This window comes from Coturnix japonica, chromosome 1 (assembly GCF_054131305.1).
Source record: "Coturnix japonica strain WE chromosome 1, WE-NBRP24, whole genome shotgun sequence".
NCBI classification, from domain to species: domain Eukaryota; kingdom Metazoa; phylum Chordata; class Aves; order Galliformes; family Phasianidae; genus Coturnix; species Coturnix japonica.
The window spans coordinates 76108413-76126279 of NC_140663.1; the positions used below are offsets into that span (position 1 = coordinate 76108413).

General features: G+C 41.8%; 3 protein-coding genes across 21 annotated transcripts in view; 1 reads left to right on the forward strand and 2 right to left on the reverse strand.

Annotated features, from left to right (window-relative positions):
- The window catches only part of CFAP44 (cilia and flagella associated protein 44), a 37160-nt gene extending 24176 nt beyond the window's left edge, over positions 1–12984 (forward strand). For 3 of the 7 annotated variants that reach the window (XM_085545419.1, XM_085545422.1, XM_015875535.3), the window contains 16 exons: positions 249–304; positions 723–885; positions 1219–1349; positions 2255–2448; positions 2822–2981; positions 3546–3723; positions 4095–4592; positions 5008–5211; positions 5604–5790; positions 6764–6874; positions 7483–7613; positions 8681–8797; positions 9694–9895; positions 10399–10559; positions 11171–11305; positions 11864–12321. In XM_085545419.1, the coding sequence (XP_085401545.1) occupies positions 249–304; positions 723–885; positions 1219–1349; positions 2255–2448; positions 2822–2981; positions 3546–3723; positions 4095–4592; positions 5008–5211; positions 5604–5790; positions 6764–6874; positions 7483–7613; positions 8681–8797; positions 9694–9895; positions 10399–10559; positions 11171–11305; positions 11864–12106 (2871 nt within the window). In that variant the 3' untranslated portion in view covers positions 12107–12321. Of the gene's footprint in view, positions 1–248; positions 305–722; positions 886–1218; positions 1350–2254; positions 2449–2821; positions 2982–3545; positions 3724–4094; positions 4593–5007; positions 5212–5603; positions 5791–6763; positions 6875–7482; positions 7614–8680; positions 8798–9693; positions 9896–10398; positions 10565–11170; positions 11306–11863 lie in introns of those variants that run through there. The other 4 variants (XR_014945439.1, XR_014945445.1, XR_014945444.1 and 1 more) reach the window with 4 other exon arrangements.
- The window catches only part of LOC107319873 (apovitellenin-1), a 71895-nt gene that overhangs the window by 44573 nt on the left and 9455 nt on the right, over positions 1–17867 (reverse strand). The window lies entirely within an intron of this gene.
- BOC (BOC cell adhesion associated, oncogene regulated) overlaps positions 12530–17867 on the reverse strand; it is an 88190-nt gene continuing 82852 nt past the window's right edge. For all 13 annotated transcript variants that reach the window (XM_015875561.3, XM_085545508.1, XM_085545490.1 and 10 more), the window contains 8 exons: positions 17591–17772; positions 16216–16321; positions 15904–16026; positions 15429–15650; positions 14813–15039; positions 14510–14589; positions 13719–13912; positions 12530–13198 (listed from right to left, as the gene is read on the reverse strand). In XM_015875561.3, coding sequence (XP_015731047.2) covers positions 13014–13198; positions 13719–13912; positions 14510–14589; positions 14813–15039; positions 15429–15650; positions 15904–16026; positions 16216–16321; positions 17591–17772 — 1319 coding nt within the window. In that variant the 3' untranslated portion in view covers positions 12530–13013. The remainder of the gene's footprint in view (positions 13199–13718; positions 13913–14509; positions 14590–14812; positions 15040–15428; positions 15651–15903; positions 16027–16215; positions 16322–17590; positions 17773–17867) is intronic.

The window sequence follows — 17867 nt, forward strand, 5'->3', positions numbered from 1 at the left end:
AAGAAAATAGGACTTGTGTTCCGTTCCAAAGAACTCAGTTGCACTTGTTCTTTTCCAAGTAAACTAAATTGTTTCTTGTTCTTGAAATGATACAACCTGATACTTAAGACTAGTATAGCAGTATTGGTCGTGAAGATTTCTTTTGATTTTGTGAGAAGCAATGGGAATTCTATCTTAATGTTTGTAAAAGCTTTATTGTCTGTTAAAACTATTATTGTTTGTTTAAAGGCAAGACATTTTTATTTCAGAAGGGTCTAGAGAAGGAGAAGGCTGCTGAAGACATTGAGGATCCCAATGCTTACAAGTAAGAGATGCTTGAATAATGATGAAAGAGATTTCTAAGCATTAGCAGCTCTTTCTTCAGGTTGCATTTCTCTTTCTGGCTGTTAAGAGAAGGGAGGAGTTGATCACTCTCAGTTTGGGTCATTTCCTCATTACGCACAAAGATTTTTCAATTTCTTTTACTTTTCTGTGGAAATAATTCAAATATATTACTCTGAGACTTAGGTAACTTCAGATAACACAAGGTCAAGGCCAAAGCACTATGGTGTTAGAAGTGCGTAAGTATACCATAAGTTGGCTTCTTTCTAAGTTACCTTCAAAGTTATTGAATTCCCTTAAAGTTTAAGGCTGTCAAGGAAATCTAAAAGGTTACATAAATTATAATCTTCCATTGAGAAATATCCCACTGAGATAATACCATATCCTTCTTACATTTTCAGCATTGAGGAAGTCAAGCAGAAAAAGGAGTATGAACGGATCATGAAAGAAGCTGAAGAAAAGAAAAGCAAGAAAAGAAAGGAGTTAATAGAACTAAGACAGGAGTTTCTTTCTCTCCTTCAAAAGAATCAGGAGTTACCAAAGCACATGCAACTGCAAAAAGAGGTTAATTTGCTCTTCATAAATCATCTGCTGTTAGAGAAACCCTCTAAAATGTTGATGCCTAACATGTTGGGGTCAAAGATGTCCAGTGCTATGGGCTAATATAATCAATTATATAATATGCCAGGACTTCTGAATCACAACTAATGATTTGTGCCATTTAAGAAGTTGGGGGTGGGGGGAGGGGAAATGTGGTTTTCTGTGGAGACCTGAATAGCTCTTGAAATAAAGAGTTGTGTTAACGTTCATGAAACTCTTCACATCAGGGCAAAAATATTTGTTAGCAAAACCCAGCTTCCAGGGTAATGTGATGTTGGGTTTTCTGTGTTTCCACAGCAATATGAGGTGGACCGTAGGGTGTTTGAGGAGCTGAATAGGCAGACTGCACAAAGAATCCAATTAGTGGAAAAGGAACTGGCTTGGGAGCATGAGAAACAATTGATTGGACAGCAGAAATTACAGAATTGGTAAGTAGTGCTTTTTTCTACCTCTCCTTTTGACCTTGCCATGGCACTTATTGTGGCACAAAGTAGAAGAATTTGGCTGGTTTTTTGGTTTTTTTTTTCCTTACAGAGTCAAAATTTCTATTATTAATGATTCAGTCCTTATTTGACTTGAAAAATACACAAGAGTATATATTGATATTTAGGTGTGCTTTCTTCTTTTGAATCCTTGGTCAAAATTCAGATATGCAAATCAAGGAAGTAGCTTAATTCTAATTTATCTCTGTATGAAGAAAAACAGTCTTTTTTGGGGAAAGCAATAAGTTTGCTTGGGATTTTGCCAGTAAAATGAGTAAGAATTAAGAACTCTTATTGGAACTTTGAAGAGCAGCCTATGAATGAACTCTTGTTTTTTAAGAATGCTGCATGTCTGTCAGTGTCATTGCTAAAACATTGTACTCTGTACACTTTAAAGTTATAAGATGAGCTTCCTCAAGAGCCCAAGTTTAAGTGCAAGAATCATTGTTGGTCAGTCTTCTAATGGCAGAAGATGGATTCATAACAATAAATGCACAATAGAAATAATACACAATAATGAAGATACCTTCGTCACACTTAGGATATGACTGGAAAAGAGATGAATGAATATAATTATTTTTAACCACCCCCTTAATGAAAGATGACAGTTACTCTCATGAAGAACCTGGTGTAAGTTTTGATATTGGAAACACTATTAATATATTTATTCTTGAGCATCTCTATTCCTAGATTGGATAAAAGTCAATAGATGATGTCACATGCTATCATGCTCTTACTGACTATATTTGTATGTATTTATATGCAATAAGTAAATTGCATTACTCAAGTCCTTTTGGTGAAGAAAAAATGTCTCTACTGACATCAGAGTTTTGTCTAATTTGACTTTTTAGGTTTCGAGACTCACTGGAATTTGACACTGTTGTTGTTCATGCTATCCAAAGTGATCATCAGATTTCCACTTTTAGACTTGTAAAAATCTCTGAGAAGCTCTATCAAGATAGGGAACGTCCATCTTGGAAGAAGACAGTACTTAAACGGGCATGGAGAAAAGAGGAAAAGAAAGAGGAAAAGAAAGAGAGAAAGCGTAAGCATAGGGTTAATTATGACCTTCTACAGATTAACAGTAATAAGATTTTGTCTTTCATTTCTTTTTCCTGAGTCCAAGCTAAAGAAATGATAATTCCTCTAGACACAAATATGGTATGGTTTTTAGTACCTACATACATACAGTGTTTCTACATTGAAGTCAATGTCAGCAATTGGCTGTCAACCCAGTGGGAAGAACTTGACTAAGAGTCATTTCAGAGAACCTGAATATGTTCAGAACATCCACTGCAGTGGATCTATCTTGATCAACACCAACCTAATAGGAGCTGTCCAAGAGATTCCTGGTAGTTTAGATTATACTGTGTTAAACGATATTTACATCTTCACATGATTATTTTTTCTTTTGAAAGTTAGAATTGTCATGGAGGAAGCTGATAAGCTGAAGTTAAAGGTCCGAAAGCCAACAACACGTTTTATAGAAAGGAAACGTGAGCAAATCAGAAGAATTGTTGAGAAAACTGACAAGGAAAAAGCTAAGATAATGAAGAGGAAGGAGGAGTGGAAAAAACTGTGAGTCTTTAATTGAGCTCTGAGTCCTTTTAGTTCTGCTTCTTGTCAGGTGATCTTGTTTACCTGTTATACTGCACTAATATATCTTTACCCAGTTTCTTATGTTCCTGATGGATGTAATTAAAATACACAAGTCTTTTTATACCTTAGAGTGTCAAGAGACAATTAAAACCTGTTATTTTCCATGGTTCTGAAACATTCAAAAATTTGAGTTCAGCTAGGTACATGCATCTTCAGATAGGGCTTAAGAGGCCTAAATCAATCATGACCTAGTGACATGTGAACTATTAGTCAGCCTCCTCAGTTAACCTTTCTGTCACTACATATACCACATGCTGCAACAGCTGTGGGTTAAGTTAGTTGCACTTGAAGGCTGCTAGTAGATAATGGAACCCATGTAAAGTCAGAGCACAAAGCTTTTAAGGTTATTCAGGGTTTGATAACCTTGGATCAGATATTCTGTGCTGCACACTGAGTCTTGAAGACAGAAAACATACAGATGCACTAAACAGGGCCATTCTGTACCTTCTGTCTTAAAACTGAGCTTTGCTTTGTACCTACCAGATATGAAAGCAAGCCTAGTGAAGACTATGAGGATCCTAAAGATGTTCAGGCCATCAAAGAAGCACAAGAAAATACGGGGTGTTACAAGCTGAAAACTGGCACTGATTACAGAGTCCCTCAGGACAAGTATATGAACACTGAAAAGAAGAAAATGCAGCTTGCATCCCTGGAAATGCTGGTATGTGAACTGTTTCACTGATATGGGTATGTTCTCCTTTTCACAGGAGAGAGGATAGTTTACTAGTCACTGAATGAATCCAGAATAACTCTCAGCTAGCTCTTTTTAAGCAAAGAAGTTACCTTTTCTAGTTATTCCAGCAGGAACATGTATTGTTGTAATTTTGAAATTGCATTGTTGTAATGATGGTTCCAGAAGTCTAGATTTCTGTACAGCCATTCATTTGTTGAGTGGACAATAAAGGTCTTAAATGCAGTTCCTTTGTCTTGGTATATAATTTGTACAAGCCTCTTAACTACTACTTGTGTCAGGCAAGACCATGTATTATGTGGCACTGGGGAAATCCCACTAAAATTGTTTTTCCTTTGCAGATCTATAAGAAGAAGGTGAATATGAACAAACAGATTATGTCACTGCGGGACTTGAAGGTTTCTACTATTGAAGAAATCAAGTGTTTATTGCAAGAATTGAAATCCGTGCAGGCAGCGTTAGATTTATCAGAACATCTCCCTCTTCCCCCGATTCCTCAGTTACACCCAGATGAAGTTCCAGAAAAAAGATTTGAGTATGACCATGACATCCTACTGAAATTCAAAGAGGAGCAGGCAGCCAAGGCAGAGCTTTCAGATCAGTCGGGAGAGTCTCCCTTGCCTGGTGCATATAGACGTAGTTCTAAGTCTTCCTCTAAAGAAAATGGCTCTCTACAAGAGACTGCTAGCTCAGACACTATAACAAGATTATCGTCTGCGATCATGGAGCAGCAAAAGATTCTTGTAATTGGGAAAGCAGAGCCAACAGGAATAGAACTGGAAATTTTAAAGAAGGAGAAGATAAAAAACTTATACTTGCAGGAGACCTTAATTAACAAGGTAGGAGAACTTTTTTTTTTTTCTTTCATTTTGAACAATCTCACTCAATCAGAAATAAAACCCCTTAAAACCCATTTCTTCTCTCTCGGGACTGCAGCAACTAACTAAATAAATAAATAAATAAAGTAAAATGTAAGAAATTATTTCAAAAGCGATGAATAGGAAAAGTAAAGTATTGCTGCAGCTTTTCCCTGCTGTTGAGTAACACGAGTAGTGTTGACCCTCTGGTCTCAAAAAGGATTTTAAATCTACTGGGGTCATGGGAGAGCTTCCTTAAAGGGCAGATCTATGTGCATAAGGCATAGCATGAGCAAGCTGACTTGACAGAGAGAAATTTTCCCTTCTGCTCCTTTCTCTAGCTTTACATGTTTAGCTCCAATCCTAACACCTTCCCTGTGCGTTTCTTATGCTCCAGATCAATTCACTGGTAACCTACTTTGATGCTGAACTTCGCTTTCTGCGGCACAAGAAACTGCAGCTAGATGTGCAGTTGAAATTTGCTGACCTGACCTACATGACTTGGTTTGAAGAGCTGCTTATCCTGAAGAATGCTGAGAAAAATGAGAACCTTCTCCAGGGCAATGTTAACACCCTCCAGAGTGAACAGGAGGCCATGCAAGTATGTAGACTATGTATCTTTGGAATGAATAGTACTGATGATGAGTGACCTAAACCAAAGAGAAGACATAAAATAAATGAGAGCTTCTCTTTGCTCCCTTTTTGTGCTGATCCAGCATCTAGTGCTACATTTTGGAAAACAAGAAACTCTCAATCAAAAACCACAATGGTGGTTTTTAACTTTGCATAGTTAATCTTTTCGCAGTCTTCATGATGTAGAATCCGTGACAAATCATTTTCATTAAGAAGATTCTTCTAATCTTTACTTGACTGGAGTGTGGTTTCAAAGAGTGATAAGTGTAGCATCTCCAGATCTTCACTGATACGTCCTATCTACACTGTAGTTAAAAGTTCATGCATTTTGACTAAAGAAGGTTTTGTTTTGTTGCTTAGTCAAAACTGAACAGCTGCCTTGCACAGATGGAGGATAAAAAGTCTGAGATTGTGAAACTTCAGGAATGTGAGAAAGCTCTTTATGCCAGCTTCCGGGCATCCCTCGGAGAAAACAATCCATTTGCCCATTTTCTGACCAAGGTTCTGAAGACAAAATTTGACTCCTTGAAAAAAAAAGAAGAAACAGGTTAGAGAGAACTGTTCTTGACTTTTGGATTGTTTACACGTACTTGATGCGGTAAAATAAATGTGCCTCATTCTATCTGGGGCCCTGGGTACATGCAATGCTAAACACAGTTCGAAACACCAAATTGGTTAGACCTACCCAAGTTCTTCTTTTGTACTAACCCATGTTCTATGGGAGTCATCCTGAATGATGACAACAGTAATTCAGTCTCTAACATTTGGTCTGATCACAGCTCCTACCGTGTACTTCCCATATGTCAATACTGAGGACTGATAATTAGTATGAAGAAGTGGCAAAACTTTAAATAGCTACTTCCTATGCTGAACCAATAGGAGCTAAGGAAAAATGATTAATCTGCCACATTCATGACATTTTTTCTTTAATCTGTCCATTGACTAATGAGAGATCATAGACCTAATCTGCAATAATCTGTTAGTCACACGACTAAACAAATTACGAAAGGATTTAATTTATCTCAGTGACCAGGTTTTAATCGGTAAAGGCTAAGTGGTCTAACTGGGCTAGAATGTTTGCCTTGGCTTTTACATTCACCTGGGACATGACTACCAAAAAGCACAGACAACAGTCATGCTTTTGTGACAGTTTTGGGCTTCTGTTTATTTAGCTTGGTTGTTTAATCTCTATAGTAGAATGATAAACCTACAGGGTTTAAATTCCAAATACTTAACACACATACTGAGAAGAAAAATCATAGAAGAAAGTCCCCAAAATATGCATATGATTTTAGTGCATTTGGCACTACAACACGATCTCTCTCCCATGTCTTTTTTTGTTTTAATTTCTGTGAAATTATCAAATCAATGCAATCGGTAAAATGTGCCTGAATCTGCGTATTACTGAGGTGCTATTGTGAGGATGACAGGGGATGTGTTCACTAGCACAGTAGCATAATGCACTGCTAGTGGATTTGGGGGCTATCCTACAAGTCAGCAGTACTGTCCTTTTCTTCCAGATGAAAAAGATGAGAGTGAAGAGGAGAGTGATGAAGAGTCCAGCTTGGAGAGTGAAGAAGATGATTCTGGATCTGAAGATGAAATCTTGGACATCTCTGTTTGCCCAGAGAGTACCTAAGCCTTCATTTCCTTGGGTTGACTACTTGTTCAGCTTTAAAGCAATGCTGTGTTTTTAAAAAGGAAATTTTTTTCATTATTCTCTTCACATTAATGCCATTAAGGGCCAGAATGTGTGCAGTCCTGGCTGCAGCATTTCTCCCCAAGAAATCTCAGTGAAGATAAGGAACGCATTAACTTATCTTGGTAAAGGGTACAGAGCAGAGCTGGAGTGAGGCTGTAGTTGCTGTCTGGAAACCTGCTGCCAAGCTTCGCTGGACCCCTGTTCGGGGAAGTTATGTGGGGACCGTACTGCGGTGTTGAATTAAGCTCTTTATTACCACCTTGTGGATTTCTGTAGGAATTGCCTGTTGCTTTAATACTGGCTTTGATACATTAAGTTTTACTTTTGGAAACAAATATCTTGATTGAATAGAAAGAAAAAAGATTCATCCAAGACACTGGCCCCTTCACAAAGGAGCTTGGTCCACAGGGCTTATGTTTGAGAAAGCTCTAAGGAACCAAGAGCATTATAGAGAATGCAACCTGCACAGTCAGGGAAGCTACTAACTTGGTACAGTTATAACAAAACTAAGCTATCTTCTGATCCTTTCCTTTTCAGACTGTGATAAAGCACTCTTCCAAAACACCATCCAGCTCCGGGAAAAGCGTTTAGACATTGAGGAAGCTTTAATAAGGGAGAAGAAAGTTGCTGCTAAACTCAGAAGGGAATACGATGTCTTGTTTGAAAAGGTATTGCATTGTTTTGTTCTCAACAAGCATCATCGGACTCCAGTACAATGAAAATGTGCTATTGATTTTGTCTAAGACATAGGAACACAGTCCGAACCCCCATGATTGCACACAGGAAGGAAGCAGCTCACTATGGGTCCTGTCCTGAAGAAGGCAAATCAAGTTGGTCTGACCTTGACTGCTATGGGACTGAACCTGAATTTAGATCCCTTACCTAACAGAAGCCAGACTCTGTGATTTAGGTGGCACGCCTGATGTAGCCTGGCCCCCATCCTGTGTACATGTGATGGGGATGGAGAATATAAAGGGTCATCCTAACACAAATGCCTGCTAGAATACATGCATGAAAATGCATCTATCTGTTTCTTTTGCTTTTAGTTATTTTCTTCTGCTCTTTGTCATAGTAATTATTGAATAAACTCACTTGCTGCGAATTTTCCTGTCAGCTTTTATGAGATCCTGCATTTGTCAAGACATTTGATTTATATTAAATCAAAAATATCTTAATTTAAAGGGCTTTCTGGGATAGAGAAAGAGTTCTGCCAAAATGCCATTATGCAAGGCTTGCTTTTATTGTGTCTCAAAAATGTCCCATCAAATAAGCTTAACTTACAACGCTTTTTTGTTTAGCTTTTAAAGGCTTTCCTAAGTGCCAGCTGCCACATATTCACCCTGGGGTCTGACATTTGATTCTGAATTGTTTCTCATGCAGAATCACATTTCCAGGCATAAAACAATAAAAAATATCTTGCAGACACTGCTGATCTAGAAGCGTTTTGTATGTGCATTAAACAAAGCAGCTGTCTCTTCATACGTAAGTAGCTTCACAAGTAAGAAAACATTTATGAATGTACCTGCATACAGTATTCAGTGTAGAATTCTGTTTGAATACAGAGATGAGCCTCATGGTAACCTGTGAAATTCATCCATCATAATCTATACAAAAAAAGAGCATTTTTTTTCCATACTTCTTTTCCTTCAGATCAAGGACTCTAACACAGAACCCTGTTGTTTGCGTACTTGAATGCTATAGGATTTTTGTCTGCCCACAATTTCTCTCTCTGCAGGCAAAATCAATAGAATCCAGTCTGAACAATGCAGAGAAAGAACTGGACATCTTTCAGTGGAACAAGCAGCAGCAGATGAATGATTTAGATGTAGTTGTGCCTTTGAAACTCCATCAGGTAATTCAAGATTTGTTGTGTTTATTAGTTTTACTTTTGGTAGGTGCAAATGGCCTATGTATATAGGTGTGTGTTATTAGCTTTTGAGGCCTTTGATTTCCTGATTCACTATTGTGTCCTTGGAGTGACAGTGCCATCAATTGAACTTCATATTTCCTCTGGGTTTGTTTTCCCTTCATGTAAGGACAGGTAGAGTCAGTGCACTGATGAAATGTGTGGAGCCTTCGAGTGTTTTGCAGGTTTGGAATGGAAAATTCCTTCAGGTCCATGCCTATTAATAATCTCTTGAGAAAACTAAAAACAAAACAACAACAAAAACCCCAACACAATAGAAACAAGCAAACAAAAAAACCAACAACTATTGAAAGTAATGTGGGTTTCACCCAATTCAAGAATGCTGGATTGCATGCAATGCATTCATCTATGCAGCTGTTATCCCAGGGATGATAAGCAGAAAATGAAGAGGGAAAACTCCAGACAATGCTGTAATTTCCTCTGGGTTGAATCTTGTCCTCAGAGAGAGAGTGTAGGCCTCTGCCTGTTGTGGCTCATGTGCTTGAGGCAAGCTCAGCATCTCTATCCTTTGTTTTATCCACCCCCATTAAAATGTTCATAAGAAAGACAGAAGAGTCCCAGACACTCAAAGGAGTCCACCACTCCATTTTTGTTCTCGATGTTATAAAAAGGTAAACAGCTTCATACATAGGAAGCCCTCATAGCTCTAAGTAGTCTTTGAGCTCTGCTGTGTGATAGTGGTTCCCTGGCCCCAAACATGAGAGCTGTGTCCATGCTATGACCTCATTCATTGGTTTTCAGACTCACACATTTTTTATCCAGAACTGTCAACAGCATCCTAAACAAGTCAAGTCAGCTTTGCTTAAGGTTGTTTCTGGCAGGTGGAGTATTTCTTTAATGGGGAGATACCCAAGGACTTCTCCCAAGCTCTGGTGTTTACCAGCCAGTCCCTTGGGTATCTGCAGAAGAGAATTGTGGACCTACATCATGAAAACATAAAGCAGAGAGAGATCTATAACGAGGCCCAGAAGCAATATAAGCAGCTTGTCCAGGACAAGAAGGAGATGGAGATAACTATTAAAAGTGAGTAACAGATTTCATACAGCACAGGTTTCTAGTTTCTTACTGGGTGTAAGTCAGCAGATCTGTCTTTACTCTCACCCAAATGTCACAGCTGGTTACTGCAGAAAAGGTGTCTCAAGTGGGATGTTTGGGTGAAGTACTGGTAGTTCTCCAGCACTGTAGGATCACTAAGCTGTGATAAATAAGTTTTAAATGCATTTTCTTCTTCATGTAATGTAAGAAGAATTAAAAAGCTCTCTATTCAAAACATTTACATTCCCAAGAACCAGACCCAGAGATGTCCAGGTGTCTACAACCTTTGAACCTCCTCCCCCAGCCTGGTGGGGCTTTGGTGTGGGGATGGCTCACTGGGATAGGATGAATGTGGTTTAGTCATAGCCCAGGCATGGTCACAGGCAAGAACAAATGGCAGTATTCGTTGTGAGCTCTATATGAGTTCATGTGAATTATTTATCAACCCATGAAAAGTAGTTCTGCCCCTTGTGCCTTGTCTCTTCTTTTAGGTCTGGAAGAGAAATGCAGGAAGCTGATGATGCTGAAGTTTGGCCGTGTGGTTGATTTTGAGGCAGTTCAAGCACGCTCTGTTAACATACGCTTGGAAGAGCTGGAATTGCAAATAATAGAGAAAGAATATGAGCACTCCCTGGAAATCAAAGAGTGTGTGGTAAGGTACAGGAATGGGAGGAGGGTGTATGTACAGATATGTTCTATTAAGGCTTCATTTGCCTGGGGCTGAATAGCTACACTAAAGTTTTGTCAACATATTCATTTTTGTTTGTTTCTATAACCTGTCACAACAGACCAAAATGTCCAACTCATATTTGTTGATGAATTATTTGAGTGCAGTGCATCCCTGGCTGACGCCTGGGGCACTAGGCTGTGCAGCATGAGAAGTGCACATCCTCATGGGAGATATCTAAGGCTCAGCTGCTGTAGTGCAGGCAAGCAACAGTCCCAAGCTGTCCTTACAGAATGCTGCTCTTTTCTGCCTCTTTAAAAATATGTAGACAGAAAAATTAGAAAGCAAGAGTATCCCAGAGGAGCCAGAAAATATCATTGAGTGAGTATAATGCCTAATTTTAATTTGCTTGACTAATATTTCACCCCCACACCTCCTAATAGATTTTGGTATGAGAGGTACATTTCAACTACTTGAGTGCAGGATCGGTTTGTTGTTTCCCTCTCTTCTGTGACGCATATTCAGCCCAGCCCTTGTTCCCCATTTCACCCTTCTTATCCTCGCTCATCGTAGTTGAACTTTTTGTTTCTTTCTAGAGCAGAGCCTTAGACTTAGAGCAGAAGCTAATGATGCTGACAAAAGAAAACACCATAAAGGCGCAGCAGCTGAACCAGTTCTGGCTTGAAAAGCAGAAACTTGAAAATAAGCTGGATTCACTGAAGGATGATCAGGTAAATCTCTTAGCTACTGTACTACATGCAGGTTTGGGTCTGTTGGAAAGTGGAAAGGAGTTCATCCAGCTCTTATCATATCCCTGGTCAAATATCCTGCTCTGCAGTCAGTCAGCCATTCAGGCTGATACTGCCTAGAGGCAAAGGCTGAATGGCCGCTCCAGGTCTGCTCCAGAGAGGAAGATGGATGAACAGATCCTGAAGTAGGCCATACTTTAACTTCTCTGTTAATTTCTTAGCTGCTTTCTACTACAGAAGCAAAGTCATCCCATTTCTAAGTAGAAAATGTTTTGCAGAAAGTCAAAATGAGTCCTTTGGTACATGGAGACAGAAAAAATGAGTTGTTTTCTTTCTCTTTATTAGGGAATAAAGCAGCCATTGGTAACAGACTGAGCCAAAGATAAAGGTCTCTCACTCTGTCTTCCAAGTAGTTCTGACTGAGGAGTGGAGCAGTCAATGTTTCCCACTTCTTGGAATGCTTCGCTTTCCCAGATGAAATAAGTTTCCACCATTAATTCTTGCATTTTTTATAGGAGCATTTTTTTTCTCCTCTTACAGGGAGTAGAATTTCAGGGCCCCCGATCTACTGATCTGAAAGCGAAGGCCAGGATGGAATCACATCTGAAACGTTTGGCTCACGAGGAAGCCATCCTAAGAGAAGAAATCAATTTTCTAAGCAGAAAAGGTGGACATTTAATGCAGCAACTCAGTCTCCTAAGCAGGAACAGTCAGTTTTTACAACCTTCATCACCACAGAACTCGGAGATATCAGATAAAACATTCCCCGTTCTTAAACCATGAATGGTAACTAGCAGTTCAGGTATCCCTTAAAAGTAGACACTGAACGATGGCAGTAGTAATACTTGCAAGTGTGAAATGTATTGTTTTGATTACACGGGGGTTTCATTGTAAAGGATTAAATTTGTTTCCTCTATCCAAATATGGCTGTAGTGGTGGATAGGGAATTTAAAAATGCAATTGCAACCAGTAAATGCTGTTGTTGTCGGTCCATTGCAGAGCTTTGCACAGGAGAGATACTGTGTGTGTGTGGCACCAGTGAGAGGCTTGACCCTACTCTGTGGAGGTGGGAAACTCCAGTGCAGGATGTCCCATTTATTTAGAACAACAAGACTACAGGAAATGTAAAGTCAGCCTGCATCTGTTATAGAGGCAAGGAAAAAGAATGTAGATTAATTCTGTGGAAGATGTTAGCATACAACCAGCCACAGAAAACACGTAAGCCTTTATTTTAGTTGTTAAAGCATGGGTTTGTCTTTACAAATATGCAGCTGCAGATGGCGTCTATGTGAAAGTTTAAGTTGATTAGGTAGAGTGCATAACTCCAGTCCACTCACAGGAGTGCGTTCCTGGGACATGCCTTCCTGTGGGCAAGGAGGAGCCCTCGCTGCAGGAAGCTGATGGATCTTGGTGTTGGCAGCTTCACTTGGACCCATGTCATGCAATGTCCCTCGTACAGAGCAATCCTGTGCTCTGATGAACAGCCCAGGGCCACAGGTAGTTGCTGCCTTGTTTCTCAGGCCCTCCTGTTGCCTTGCTGAAGATGCCTTCTGTCTCCATAGCATTATAAAAGGCACATATACATCTATATACAAGTGCATAAATATATAAATAGAGGTGTTATACAAAAATAAATACCCATTCTTTTCTTCTCTTTAAAATAAGTCTTTTGTAAAAGGCAGCTCGGTCCCTAACTGATTGGAGAATGAGTCTCCAAGGGCCTCTGCGATGGTGAGCTGCTGTTCAGATGTCCTGGTAGGTCCTGACTCAAAGATGTGAGCACTGGAGCCTGGGAATGGGGGTCTCCTCTGGACTGGCAGCAGTCTAGTCTTTCTACCTCTTCCACTGGCACCAGGCCTAGGCAGAAGGGGCTTCCTGAAAGGCAGAGGAGTGAGAGAGAATTAAAACGTGTACAGAAATGAGAGATACTATGACAACTTTCTAGTCAACAGTCCACTTTGTGAGGATAGACAGTCTGATCAAAGACCAAGAACTTCATTCTAAAAGTGCTGGCTACAGGGGAGTTCACTCCTATGCTCATACACAGTGAGTTTGATCCATGCTACAGGAGGGACAGACCAACAGATCATATCCTAGAGGGATGCATTCACATAATTTTTAAGAGACTGTGGTGTTTGACCAGCCTGGAAGATGTAAAGTGAAGAAGGACTGAGTGATTATTCTCTGCAAGTGCAGATGGGTACATCTTTCCAGCAGCAGGTTTGCCATGCTTAAGGAGAAATGAATATTCTCATACTACTCTTAAGAATCAGTCCTTGCAGCACAGAACTGAGCGTGAACAAAGCCATCAAGCATCCTCTACGGTGAAGTTTCCCTTCAAGATCAGCCCAAAACAACGAGATGAAGCAAGCACTGAATTTTCCAGACCACTGACCGTGGTGGAACAGCGGATCTCGTCGAGGATCCAAACTAGAACCTCCCACTTTGTTGCCCATTGCTGGATGATGCAGGCCAATGAAGTGCTCTTGAAGGTGTGGACAGTCATCTTGTGGCTGGAGAAGCTGGTGAGTGGAGTCATCTGGGAGACTGTAGAGGAAAGAGCTGTCTTCTTGTCTTGAATTGGGCAATCTAGGGAGGCAGGCAGACAAAGAAAGATGTTCAGCACTATTCCCATGTTACTTCCTTGAACCTGCAATGTGGTAGCCAGCTGCACTGACAAAATGACTAACCATTCCTAAATGAGGAGAAATTCAGATATACTTGTGGAGTGGGAATGAAGTGATGTGAACTGGTATCTGTGATTCAAAACCTGGTAAGTGCCACTGAAGCTGGGAGGACTTATGCTTCCTGGGGAGCATGTGAATAATGACACGGAGTGTGAACGTGAGAAACTAAGAATCTCACCAGATTCTGGGCAGCTGTTTATCAGCATCCAGCCACAGATGTTAGTTTCTCTCATTGTACTTTGCAGTCTATGCTTAGGAGCACAAGGAGGAAATAGGAGAGCCATCACTAAAGTGAAATAACTCCTCCATCAAATCATTAGAGGAATGAGGTGAGTGAAGAGTTTCATCCAGAAAGGCTGACTGCTGGAGCATAGCTTCACTTTCCCAAGTGAACTACAACAGACAAGGGCATGTTTGTGCTAGTCATTCTAAGCATGTATTCCAATGGGCCCCACAGGATCAACAGTTTCACCCTCCCCCTCGGTAAGCCAGGACCAACCTGGTGGGCTGGTAGTCTCGCTGGACATTCCCATTTTGCAGCAGTCTCGCCTGCAGCAAGGCATTGGTCTCCTCGTGTGACTGGAATGAGAGAAAGCAGAAAGGTTGGTGCTGCTCTCTAGCAGAACCAGAGCCATGAGGCAGAATGATAAAGTACAAAAGAAGGTGGAAAGAGCTGGAGATGTTTCATTTCTTACAGAGTAGAACTGAGCCCTGAAAAGCTCAGATGACTTTCTGCTGTATCGCTGGGTCATGATAACTGATTTATACTCTCTGTTGTGGCACCTTGTGGGTGTGATCGTACCTGCTGCATGTCATCTGGACTGTAATCCTGGGCCTTTGTGCTCACATAGTCCACTCCTGCAGAGGAGCAGATGCCGTTCAGATGTGCCCCGCTGGCATAGGGCTGCCCATTAACATAGGGATGTCCATTGGCACGAGGAGCAGAAATGCCCCTCAGGGGCACCATCGTGTACTGGCAGGATGACACCAGCAGCCCAGCTCCTGGGAAGCCCATGTCAATAGTTTGCTCTGCAGGAAGAAGAACAAGACAGTCTGAGGGCAAAAGCGGAGGTAAAGCTGAGCTTCCTGAAGTGAACTACTGAAAATGATAGTGTTAGGCTGTCCTGTCAGGCAGCTGTTTGGACACACTAAGCACCCTTGGAAACAAATGATACAAAAGTGAAGGCAGTGCCCCTTTCCACCCTCCTCTAAGTCCCAGGTAAACTAGATAAGGGATGAATGTTGGCCTTTATCTTGACATGACACTGGACATTTACAACTTGCCCTCTGCTCCTCTTTCCCTACTTCCCAGAATGTGCAGGGTTCACAGTTTGGATGTTTGATCCAATTACACCCAGGGTCGTATCTAACCCACAAGGTTACATCCTGTAAATCAGCCCTCAAGAATAGACACTTACTCTGCTTGGACCAGGCTCTCCAAAGGCAAAAGGGGATGAAGGCCACAATGAGGAGTACAATAGAGCCCAGCACAACTCCTACGATCAAGTATGGCAGGTCACTAGAACGGGCCACCATGGCTCCTGTCCCCAGGCCACTGTGCCCACCGCTAAGTGGGGGATGCTGCTGAGGGGCCACTGTTGACGGTGGAAGACGACCCGGCAAACCAAGAGATTTTCGAGCTGTGAAAGGAAGAGACAGAGAATGAGATACAGGCATGGCAGGAGGAAAAGCAGCACGCTTAAGAAATGTGAGTACTGGTGTGGGTGTATGCACATATTGAGCAACAGCATCACTGTGCCTACCTGCCCTCTTCTGTCCCTTGCCAGAGCTTAGATGACACGCTGTCAGACAGAGATGACACCTGCCTTGCTGTGCTGTGGACAGCAGCAGGGACAGAGTGCTGTCCCACGTGTGCCCTGCAAAGCCGCTCACCTTTGGTTTCACAGATCATCACGTTGCTGAACTCGCTTTCACCACCTTCATTGAAGCACTGCATCTTGATGTCGTATGAGGTCTCTGGCTGCAGGTGGCTGATGGAGTGCCAGTATCGATCTCCTGAGGACAGAACACACACACCAGGTACCATTAGCTTCCTGTGTGCAGACAACCCACCTCTGCAGAACTGCTAGGTGGAAAAAAACATAATTGGCAGAAGCCTGTGCCTTTGGTACACAGAGCTCCTTCTGGCCACGTCCTCTTACAGGAGGAACCAGTAGTTAGGACCAGTGTCCAAATATCTCCTACCTTCTACCACATCCTTCTTGTAGTCACTGTCATTGTCGCTGTCTGTGGGGCGGTAGTAGATATAAAAGCCATGGATAGGAGTGTTGTTGTTGCTGGCTGGAATATACTGCAGAGGAAGAGCAGAAATTAGCAGAGATGTCTGTGTTGTCAGACTCATACTGTTCTGGGGGGTGGGGAGTAGTCAGGATAAATGGGATGGGACAGGACGAAGTCCCAGCAGAGGATCTCTTCCTTGTCTAGCCTCTGGTTTTCACAGCAAAAAAAGTTCCAACCCCCTGCTATAGGCAGGGACACCTCCCCTCTAGACCATGTTGCTCAAAGCCCCATCCAGCCTGGCCTTGAATGCCTCCTCACCACCCTCACAGTAAAGAATTTCTTCCTAATATCTACTCTAAATCTATCCTCTTCCAGTTTAAAGCCATTTCTCATCCTGTCAATACATGTCCTTATAAAACATCCCTCCCCAGCTTTCCTGTAGGCCCCCTTCAAGTACTGGAAGTTTCCCCCTGCTCAAGCCCTCTGATCATCTTCATGGCCCTGCTCTGGCCCTCTTTTTCCTCAGCAAGTGACTCAGCTGGGCAAGGACAAACACAGCATCACCCTGACTCCAACAGACTCATGGCATCCAGACAAACTGCATCTATCTTGCTGTGAACCAGTGACTGCAGAAGTCTCATATTTTCAAAGACAACTCTGCTCCTCCCTCATCTGGGGCTGTACTGTCCCAGCTCCATGTGCTCTGCTGCCTTTCATCTGGTATTTTATCAGCCAGTGTGTTTAAAATAACATCATTGCCCATCCTGCCCTGAAGCAATTTTGAATCAGATGATGGGAGAGAAGAGTGTGATGCATCCCTCTGAATAAGCTCTAAGCTGTTGGAAACACTTGGATCTGGGCTTGTGAGCCAAAATATCCTGCCCACTCCTAAAAATCCTCAGGGCTGGACTGCTGTACATGATTACCAGCACTTAGAACTGCTGTTTAGCAAGTGAGAGTGAAGGATACGTCTGCTGGAAACTACTGGGGCAGACAGAGGTGCTAATAGATTCCAGGACTTTGGCAAGGAAAGCAAGCAGCCACCCCGCACATTGCTGAGCCATCCTTGTTGGACTGAGTGGTCAAGAACCTGAGGTTGTCCACCAAAATGCCTCCTGTTCACAATGCTGGATTAAGATTACAAGGGTTTCCTGGGCTCTGACTTCCTGCACAGCATAAGCCCAGCCCTCAATGCCTGTGACAGCTATAGGATCTTCAATCCATTTGCACTAGTGACAAGCTCCGGTGTGGTAACCTTGAAGATGTGTGAGCTGGGCAAGTAGCACCTACACATTTGCTTCGTGCAAAGATCCTTCTTTCTCCCCCCAACAAAGCTTACCATCCACTTCAGCATGATGGTGGTCTCGTTAATGGCATCCGTGAAGGTGATGTATGGCCCAGCCACAGGGCGCTCATAGACTCGGTTGTTGTGCCCAGACACCACGTATGGACGAGATGCAGCACTGGGCTCGCTTTCTCCCAGGATGTTCAATGCTCGAACACGAAACTTATAGGAAAAGCCTTGGGAAGAAACGGGGAATAAAAGAAGTTTCACTAAGATAGCTTTGGTGTATTTCACGAGTTCTATTGTTTGCACAGGACTGGCTGTGGAGAGG